The sequence below is a fragment of the Olea europaea genome, chromosome 4 (assembly GCF_002742605.1).
Source record: "Olea europaea var. sylvestris chromosome 4, O_europaea_v1, whole genome shotgun sequence".
Classification (NCBI taxonomy): Eukaryota; Viridiplantae; Streptophyta; class Magnoliopsida; order Lamiales; family Oleaceae; genus Olea; species Olea europaea.
Genome location: NC_036240.1, coordinates 20,608,357 through 20,619,774, shown reverse-complemented (window position 1 = coordinate 20,619,774; position 11,418 = coordinate 20,608,357). Strand labels below are relative to the sequence as shown.

General features: G+C 35.5%; 1 protein-coding gene and 1 pseudogene across 1 annotated transcript in view; both read left to right on the top strand.

The window, feature by feature from the left end:
* The first annotated feature begins 10,858 nt into the window (after positions 1 to 10,858).
* Positions 10,859 to 11,418, top strand: part of LOC111393152 — a 977-nt gene continuing 417 nt past the window's right edge. Inside the window, exon 1 of the mRNA XM_023018542.1 lies at positions 10,859 to 11,333. Coding sequence (XP_022874310.1) covers positions 10,859 to 11,333 — 475 coding nt within the window. The remainder of the gene's footprint in view (positions 11,334 to 11,418) is intronic.
* Positions 10,998 to 11,418, top strand: part of LOC111393986 — a 2,718-nt pseudogene continuing 2,297 nt past the window's right edge.

Sequence of the window (11,418 nt, the reverse complement as noted above, 5' to 3'; positions counted from 1 at the left end):
TGGTCACCCAGACTGCGCGCCTATTTGTGATTACCTGTTATTGGATTTACGATTTACTTTGATTAGTCTTGTCGTGGATAATATCACATCATCCAATATGGATATGTTCAGTTTGACTGGATCCATGACTCCTGAAAATTTGAAAGAAAGAAATTACACTTAATGGGATCGTTGTGTGGAAGTTTTTTTTACGAGGTAAAGGTTTACTTTTCCACTTGATCCTAGACAAGTCGTCTACTAAATCTTCATATAGTGATTTTGCAAAGACTAATTCTACTCTCAATGATCGATAGGATCAAGAGGATAACGTCATCATTGGCCTTGTGATCAACAATATTGAGCCCCATATTGGGTCTTCATCCCTTTATGTCTATGACTAAGCAAATTTGGAAACACCTGAAACATATTCATTCTAGTACTGGAAACGTTACTCAGATTTATGAGACATGTAAACAATAACTTGAACTTTACAATGACTCCTCTAGTCTCGTTGAATATTGCAATAAGCTTTTGGCCGTGTGTCAAGAGAGAAATGTTCATCAACCTCTCTATCTTGATTTGAAAGTTATGAAAAAACAAAGGAAAGACATTTATGTTGTTAAATTTCTTATCAGCTTTCCTTCAGAATTTGAAGTAGTTTAGGCATAGATATTACTGGAAAAGAGCTTCCCAGTCTTGCGAAGATATTTTCTCGTACTCAGCACTCTACTCTATCAATAGTACTCCTAGCGATCGTTTTGCAAATGTTGCTCAAATTAGTCATCATGGGGTAGACGTGGCGATCGGAGTGGACAAGATCGAGATGGTTTTAGCTCTCAGGGTAGATGAGACACTAGAGGTCGTGGTCGTTCAAGAAATCACGAGCCTAAAAAATGTACTCATTATAGTCGTATTGATCCCTCCATTGATTATTGTTGGGACTTACATGTCAAACCATCCGATTCTAAGGCTGGGCAGAACCCAACCCAAACCGCTCAGCCTAACCAACCCAAATCAAACCGATAGGTTTGGGTTGATTTTTTAAGTTCAATTGAGTTGGGTTGAGTTGGAAAATTGAATTTGAGGTTAGGTTGGGGTCTTGGGTTATGTATTAAAACCCAACCAAACCTGATGAATTAGAAAATTAATATTTATGATGGAAAAAAATTTAAATAGACACAATAGTAAAGATAAGAGAATGACTTATAATTTATAAACGTCCATTTTCTTCACATAGACCGATTCACATGAACACTATATACAACTGCAATGTTATTTGACGATAAAGAAAAAATTAAAAACATGATGATGAAATGAATGAATTTCAAAAAATTGTAAAAAAGAAAATGCTTCGTAAATTTTTTTAAACTTAGTTATACATTATTTTTGGAAAGAATTCCTTATATATGTGTTTAAAAAAAGGAGGTTTTCAAATAATTTTCAACTCTTAAAAATTATCCAAATTTAACAAATAAACTGGATCCAACTTTAATTGGGCCGAAGCCCAAATTGACTTACCCAAACCAAACCGATCCAAACTTGATTGGTTTGTGTTGGGTTGGATTTAAATCAATAATTAGGTTGGGTTGTGTTGATTTTCGTTCAAACCAATCATGTTAGGTTGGGTTTGGGTTGGAAAAAAATCGACCCAACCCAACCCACATCCATCCCTATCTGGTTCTGTCAATCGGGTCTCGTTTAATAAAAATCATTACCCAGTGTCTAGATCGGTAACTAACTCCAGCTCAATACAAGGATCTGATCTCTTATTTGCATCATGGGATGAGTATGCTAAGTTCTTAGCTCATAAACAAGTTGCTTCAACTTCTACGGTCACACTCGCTTAGTCAATTATTGTATTTTCTCACTATCTATTGTTATCATCTCACAATCCATGGATTATCGATTCCAGTGCAACTGAACACATGACTGGTTCTTCTACTTCTCTTCTTGATTATCATCCAGTTACTTCTCCCACATGTATCACTCTTGCTAACGGTTCCCAAATTAGTGTTGCGGGCTTGGGCAATAGTTGTCCTAGTCTTAATACTAATCTGTCGGCTGTACTTTATGTTCCTGACTTTTTCTCTAGTTTATTGTCTATTAGTCAAATTACCACGTCTCTTCAATGCTCTGTAACATTTTATCCCTCATTGTTTGTTTTTTAGGATCTCAAGACGAAGATGATGACTGGTATGGGGCATGAAGTTGGTGGCCTCACCTCCTCGAGCTCTCTAGTCTTTCATGAAACGACTAAGCATATTGAAGTTGATTATCACTTTGTTTGGAACAAGATAATATATGGTGATATATGTACACCATTTGTAAATATCGGAGATCAACTTGCTGATATGTTTACAAAGTCGTTGAACAGTAATCGGTCGAGAGTTCTACGTTCCAAACTGAACTTATATAATGTATATACTCTAGCTTAACGAGGGGTGTTAAGGAAGAAAATCAATTACGAATAATGCATATTAGGCAAGAGCATTATTTGGTATATTTTAGTTTTCATATATGTACACGTTATTTTTCTATATAATAAAAGAAGAGGAGAGAAAGAGTACATCTTCTTCTCGGCTTATGCCAAACTCGTTTACAAAGAAAAACAAGAAGCTAAAAGTTTGTAAATTCATATTGTCAATTCCTACTCTGTGGGGGGTGGTGGGGGGGGGGTCACAGATTGAAATTGACACTAGCGTCTAGGTGGTTCATTGGTTTGGAAAGACTGATTTTAGGTAATGTAGTATGTATAGCACACTTTCAGTCTTTTTTAAAATGTTTGCTCAAAAGTGAAAGATGTATGAATTTTTATCCATCTAATATAAAAGTTGGAGTATTAATTTACTGTATTTCATGTTTAATAAATTGTCTGTTACATGGACATTAACCTCAAGACATTTAGTTGATTGAAATATAATTTGCACGAGAATAAAATTTTGAGGTACCTTTGTGTGCGATGTAATTGAAAAGTTCAAGAGTTCTTCCCTTGATGACTGGACTACGAATTACGAGATTAGATATGATATGAACTCATACGATACATTACCCTAAATCCATTCCTAATTGAGTTATTGAACATAAAGCCCCAATTTGTGGAGTTAATTATTTCAATGGTTACTGAACTTAGATTCATATCTTTGATTGATTATTGAAATTTAAGATGTCGAGTTTTGGTCACTGAACTTAGGTTCATATCTTCGATTGCTCACTGAAGTTTAAAATGTTGATTTTTGACAACTGAACTTTGAAAAATGTTGTGCATTATTTCCTGAATTTTAAAAAATATTGTACATTACTCACAGAACTTTGAAAAATATTGTACATTACTTATTGTAAACTCAATATTTTTCAAAGTTCAACAGTTACGCTAATGAGTAACGTACGACATATTTCAAAGTTCAGTAACTAAAACTCGACATTTTAAATTTCAGTAAGCAATCTAAGACATGGACCTAAGTTCAGCGAGCAGTTGAAGACATTGACTTAAGTTCAGTGACCAAAACTCAATATTTTAAATTTCAGTGACCAATCAAAAACATGGATCTAAGTTTAGAGACAATTGGAACAATTAACTCCAATTTATGTCTTATTTTTTTGGGAAAAATGAATTTTGTAATAGTGATTTTTGGAAGAATGTGGTTGTAAATGAATTTTAAAAAATAAATTTAAAAAAAATGAGGGCTTAATCTTTCATGATCAAAGTTGTTTAGACAAGTGAAGTCACGTTTACTTCCTTCGACACAAAATAAAAAGGGAAAATTGTAGAGGCGGTCCCTAACGTTTTCATTTTTTTTTAACTTTACCTAACATTCATTTTGTGCCAAGGAATGTCTCTAACCTTTCAAAAATAGCACCTGATGTCCATCTGTATGGAAGCAGTGCAAAACACCATCAGATAATCGAAAAAATTCCTTGAATTATCTGCTACCGCAACTATTTTATTGGATATTGATACCTTTTTGGATGATATTTTAGACGATTTTATTGGATGTTGATTCCTTAATTTTCTCGATCAATTGAACTTTTCATATTTATAAAAGGTTAGGAACCTTTGCTGGCACTAAAGATTATGGAAAATTTTGCAAAAAATAAAAAGATTAGGGATTGTTGTTGCAATTTTTCCAAATAAAAATTACTTTCAGAATGAGGAAAAAAGAACAATAGAAAAAAGAAAAAAAGAAAACAACTCAAAAATGGGGTATTTTTAAAAATGGAATAGTCAAAGAAGGGAAATGCTACTTTGACTTGTTCAATTGTTAATATTATCACAATGGCCTATTGAGTGTTAAAAAATAAAAATACCCTTAAACGTATTATACAATTACAAAAGAAGGTTTTGTTTAAAAGACATTACTACCCTTTAATTAACAAATAAAAATTAAACACTTCACACTTAAAATATCAAAATCAACAAACTTCTCATATCTATTTACTCTAACACAGATAAAAACACTTTCATCTTTCATGTGCTTCAACCTCAAGATCTAAAAAATTCATCGAACATGGTAGCTGAAATTTTTTTTATATCAATCTCATCAGATAAGTAAGTTTATAATATGCACATTTAATTTTGTTTTCGTTAAATTATTTTACGTTTGTATAAATAAAATTTATTTCGACATATAATGTTAATGTAGATAGCTTTTGACGAGAAAAAATTCATCTACATTAATACTGAAAAATTAATCTGCAAAAGTTTTGTGTGTTTATTCTGTTGAACACTCGAATTTGAACTGCCGACTGTCTAGATAACTGTTGAAAAAACTTGATTGGACAGCTGGAATATTTAACAGCCGGCTGGACATAATTTTTTTATTACTTTTAATATTTTCTTGCAATTAAAAATTCTTTTCGACATTCAGATATGGTTGCAGTCCCAATTTGTTACATTGGTGATTTTAAATTGGACGAAAGAGATCGATGGGTATGGAAATGGACGAGTAATGAACGTGGTGGTATCTCAATTTTCATAACAGAAACAACAACGTATGCAGAACTCTATAATATTTTACAGAACAAACTAAATGTCAATCTCTCTCAGTATGACATGGAATTTAAATTTAAATTCAACGATCAGGAAGTTTCGAATTCACCTATGACGATTTCTTCTGATGTCGAAATGAATTATCTGTTTGAAATGAACAATAGGCATTCGACTCCTATTTGAGTGACTTTAGTGAGGAAGAATGTCGTCGAAGGTGAACAAGTAGACTCAGATGGAGGGGATCATAATGCTAATGATTTTTGGGATACGGTTCAGTTAGCTCGTGAAGATGATGAGGTTATTTCAGAGACAGTTACTCACATAATTCTATCCGTAGTTCACGACAATGAGTGTGAAAATGTAAATACTTTTACAGACGAGGATTTGATCGCTATATCTCGACAGAGACATAAGTGGGGTAGGACCTCAGGGGCTGGGTCGAGTGGATCGTCCTCTAACTCCTCACGTGTGGTTCCCAGTAGTGAGGAATTCTATGTCAAGTAACTGTTTGAAACGAAAAAAGATTTGTAAGAAGCTGTGCACCTAATTGCCCTAAAATACAACTTTGAGTCCAAAGTGAAAAAATCGAACAAGTCATTGTTGACAATTGCCTGCGTCGATGACAGTTGATGTTGGCGTTTGCGAGCAACGAAAATGAACACGAATGAGTGCTTTGTAGTTCGCAAGTACACACGGGAACATACTTGTGAAGTGGGATTACGTCGAAATGATCACATGAAAGCTCGAGCTTGGTTTATTGGTCGACAGATAATGCACAAATATCAGGATCTATGTATGATTTACAGACTATCAAACATCATTAATGATGTTCGTCGAGAGTACGGAGTAGTCTTGAGCTACCAGAAGGCCTGAAAGGTCAAGGAATGTGCGTTTGAGGATTTAATGGGCTCTGCAGAGGAAATCTATGCTAAATTGGTCAGGTATTGCCATAACATGAAGAAAAATAATCCTGGCTCGAAATTTTTTATTGAGACGGAGGGTGAGAATTGCTTCAAATTCTTCTTCATGGCTTTTGGACAACGCATTCGAGAATTTCGAAATGCAACGCGACCTCTAATTCTAGTTGATGGTATAACACTGAAGTCTAAATATCAAAGCAAGCTGATTATTACTACATGTCAAGATGCTAACATCCAAATTTACCATCTTGCGTTCGACATAGTCGATAGTGAGAATGACATGTGGATGCGATGGTTCTTTACAAAGTTAAGGAAAGTAATCGGGGAAGTCGAGGACCTTGCATTTGTAACCGATCAGGGACAGCCTTTAATAAATGGTATCGCTGAAAATTTTCCAGATGCACATCATAGGTATTGCATGTAGCATATTCAAGGCAATATGAAGACCAGGTATCGTTTCATTGTTTAGGAGAGCAGCTGAAACCTTCAATGTTGAAGAGTGTAATAAGGTCATGGTTGAAATAGGAAGTAAATCATTCGATACATGAGATTATCTAACGAAAATAGGGATTGAACATTGGGCGCGCTCTTTTTTTTTGGACGTCAATGCAACATGATGACGTCAAACAATGCGGAGTCTTTCAATGCATATATAGTAGACTCAGCGAACACAATCTCCAAGGCTATGCAATGACGATTCACGATCACTGGTATGTACATATGTATACAACCCTCTCATGGCTCCCCCTTGACACGTGCCCACATCCCTATGATCCACTCGATCATGTAGTCGGGCACCGCGTACTCCTTGCTGGCATGTTGAAGCCACTGGTACTCAATATTAACGCTTCGTCCGAACTCCAAATTTAGTATGACTTGGCTAGGACTGTTAAATGATCCCGAATATCTTTGAACCCAATCACGCAACAAGTCCATGGCCAGGTCGATGTACTGTATTAAGAAATAGCAATACAAAAGGGAGTTATTTCGTTGCATAAACAAACAATGATATACAAGTCATAAAAAATGACAATATGACTACTTCATTTACATCGTTGGCAAGCCACGCTCCTGAAGTGATGATGTCGTGGAACCACTTATAAGTATCGGAGATCGTCACAGTATTGATCGTACGATTGGTCCTGACAAAAGGAATAGAGAAATGTTAAAAAAGCTTATACGAGTAACGATCACTGGTATGTACTAATATTACTAATATCATGAATACTAACCCGAGAAACATTCTTCTCCACTCCGTCTCGAACATTTTTTATTTGGCACGGTCCACCTCCCGAAATAGGTTTGGGATCGTCCCATCGACAAACCTCCTCCTCTTCGTCTCAATTGTGAAGGGAGAAACAATGTATTGTGACGGCACTCTCCGCATCATTCCGCCCACCAACTCCGGCACATCAACAGCATGCTTTTTCACCCCAGTCACGGCGGTCATCTTCCCTGACGATCGCCACCTTCTCCATGCTCACCTTCTCTTCTGTCCTAGTCGTCACCACCTCCTCGACCATAGCTCCCATCCCCAAGGGGCCTACCACCTCATCCACCTGCGTCAACACTACTTCCTCGATCATCGCTCCCGTCCCCGACAGGGCCATCCCCTCCACCCTTGGGTCTACCCTATCCTCCATGGACTAAAGAAAGGAGTCTCATGCATCCTTCAACCACGACTGTGGGTGACTTCCATCTCTATCCTCTCGATCACCCCCCGGTTGTCATCTCCGTCACCCATCGTCTGCCTGCTATATCATCTCGAAGTGCTATCACCTCATCCTGAAGGTCCCATAAATGCTCACGTAGCACTCTAACATCATCAGCTATATCCTCGACCCTCTCTACCAACTGGCATCCCAGATCGTCGACCCGCTCCACCATATCTTGATGCAGCGCGTCGACCTCCTCTGATATAACTCCTATCAGCACTCGACGCAACGTGCCGACCTTCCCTAATATAACTCCTACCAGCTCTCAACGTAGCGCACCAACCTCCTGCACCATAAATTCTGTTAGGGGATGGTACATATCATCAGAATAATCACCTTGAGGGGGATGAAGTGACGCCGACGATGGAGGTGATGCCCTGGACGGAGGTGATGCCCGATCAACTGGCTCGCGATCCTGCACATATTTACATACTATTAACTTATCCAATAATTGCTCATTCATACAAAATATTAATCAATAATTCACTTATCCAGTCTTGATCGGGGATCGAATTAGACATCTGGTCGTCTTGGGCGTGCGGAATCGTTATTTCACCCACAAAACCCTACACCCCCTCCTCTATTGACGGCGTCAAATGAGTTATTACTTCAAACTGACATATTGACATTTTAAAAGGATAAAATCATGTAATGAGATTTTAAACTATGTATAATATAAATCACAAATTTATAATACTCACATGAGGGTCGTGAGGAGATCCGATAATTGTTTTCCAGTGGTACATACCTCCGCTCGAGATGCTCGCCAATGGTGTATCCGAGGGTAGCGTGTCTCCTCTCACCTTGTAAAATGGGTATCCAATAAGGGGATGGTCTCATACGCCTAGACTTGCAACACATAAATTAGTATATACAAATTCAATAGAAAAAAATATTTTAACATTGATTGCATTAATCATTTACCTATAGTGCCAAGGGGAATCCGTACGTGTTGTACTTACGCACGGGCCCCTTGGGCTTCGAGTGCGGTCTGATGAAGATGTGGATGGTGTTCTAAAAACATCGGTGGCCTCATGGATAGCTGTTGAAGCAATCTATATTGTTGACGATCTCTAGGTGGAAGACGTCGATCGCAATCTTCTTGTGGTGACACCGCATCATGCTCTCAATGATTAGACCATACCTAACTTCAGTCTGTCCAACATCTCGTCACACCTTCTAATCGCGTCCATCAGCTGAGGCAAAACCACCGCCCCCTGTCCTTGGAAGTAAGTGTCCTGCAGTCTATTTCTTCTCTGAATCTAGTCGCTGGCTGCCTCATCGCTTGTAATCTTCAATCTAGTCAGCAGGGCAAACTCGAACATGGAAAAGCTAGCGAATTCGCCCTCGAGGTCAAAGTGGAGGGTATCGCCATCAACCGGACTCAGCAATGGACATAGAAGAGCATCGATCATTTGATCTGAATACTGCAACTCTCTCATAGGTATAGAGGCCACAAAAAGGACTGACGCAACATATCTGCGTGCTGGTCGTCCAGCAGTTTTAGGACCTGGGAAAAGCTGTCAAAGTTACTGTTCTAAGTAACTTTGCCTGGCATTTGTCTCAACTCTGCATCAAGATAATAATCCATCCTGCAAAAATTGAAACAGAATATTAGAACATTGTACATGAAATAACGGAATGAAGTATAATAACCCAAAATTAAGCGAACCGAATCGTAACTACTATACGCAAGACACAGATTCATGACATTTTCTCTCTCTTAACAAAAATTAATAATATGAATTTTTAACGGTATTATCGAAAATTAATAATTACCATAAAAATAAAATAAAAAATAAAATGGAAATTAAAATTACAATTACAATTACAATTAAATTTAAAATAAAAAGTTAAAATTAGAATTAAAAAATTAATTTTTAAAATTAAAAATTAAAATTAAAAATTTAATTTGAAATTAATTTTAAAAAACAAATTTTTTTACATTAAAATTATAATTATAATGAAAATTTAAATTTAAAATAAAATTACAACTACAATTAAAATTAAAAAGTAATTTTAAAATTAATTTTAAAACAAATTTCTTCAAATTAAAATTGTAAGTAAAATGAAAATTTAAATTTAAAATAAAATTACAATTACAATTAAATTTAAAATAAAAAGTTAAAATTGGAATTAAAAAAGTAATTTTAAAATTACTTTTAAAATAACAAATTTCTTTACATTAAAATTATAACTAAAATGAATATTTAAATATAAAATAAAATAAAAATTAAAAATAAAAAGTTAAAATAAGGATTAAAAAATTAATTTGAAAATAAATTCTAAAATAACAAATTTCTTTAAATTAAAATTAAAATTAAAATTTAAAATAAAAATTCAAATTCAAATTCAAATAAAAAGTTAAAATTAGAATTAAAACAATAATTTTAGAATAACAAATTTCTTAAACTTTGATCAAGATAAAAAATATTTAATTAAAAATTTCTAACATTTAATGATTTAAATTTATTAAAAAAATGGCCGTTAAACAGTCGATTCTAATCAGCTGTTAACAGTTGGCTGTTGACAGTTGGCCGACTGTTAGCGGCCGGCTGTCAACAACTTTTGCTCCTCTACTCAGAATCCATCATTTCTGACGAGTTGGAGCTCCCCACACAATCAAAATAGGCCAATACACTTATCTATGCGCAAATCTAGCCTACATCATGCCTAAAAATAATATTTCAACCAATAATCTAATTCAAACTTAACAAAACCCAATAATCTAATTATAACTTCACAAAAGCTAACATTTACAACTGTTAACAGTCGGCAACCGAAAGTCCTTTAGTGAGGAAGATGTCTGAACGATTGACTGTCAATGAAACTGATTTCTTGTCCAAATCGTAGAGAAAAAGAGGAATATGGATGGATATTTTTGAAAATGCGTCTTTAAATTATGTTTTCGTTTATTTTTTCTAATAATAATTAATTCAGTCAGAGGCTGTGGAAATAATGTTGGGTCAATTGCCATTTTCACTTAACTCCTCCTCAAAAATTAGGCTGATTTCACCTCGAAACCCGAAGCGAAATCCTGACAAATCAAATTTCTACCTCCCCATTTCGTGACGATGAATCCCTGGGTGAAGCTGTAGTTAGATTTGCAAGAAGAGTTGAAGATTGGTCAAAAGAAAATGAGAAGAAAAGGGGGATACAAGAGGTTGAATAATCAAGTTAGATTTGTCTGTGTAATCATCTCAATTTCTTTCATAATTATTCAGATAATCTCAGTACTTCAACTTGGACAAATCTCAATGTCAAAAGTTGCAGTTGCTTCTCCAAAACAAAATTCAAACAAAAAATTCTCTCAGGAGAAAATAGGAAAGTTCGGAGAACTAGTGATTAAAATGTTACCCGAAGATCTTGCATTCACTCTATTTTTGCCTTCAGAAATAGCATTTGAACGCGATTTGAGATTGAGTCCAACGGAGAGTTTGGTTGGAGGGAAAGCAAACGATACGCTAGCGATACTGAGTCGAATACTCGGATTTTCAGCTGTACCGAGAACGATTTATTCTACCGATTTGCAGCGTGGCAAGGAGATTATTTATGATTCAATATCGGGATTTAATTTGTATTTACTGAAGGATTTTAGTGGGAAGCTAGTGGTTAATGGTGTTAAATCAGACTATATAGATTTGAAATTAAGTAATATATTAGTGCATGTTATGGATGGGGTGATTATGGATTCTGAATTTGAGGAATCTGTGCAGCCTGATGAAGAAGAAGGTAATTGATGCGGGTTCAAGTCAACTCGCCGGTGAATATGGCGCCAACCTCACCTTTCTCCCTTTTTTTTTTTTTTTTGTTTTTA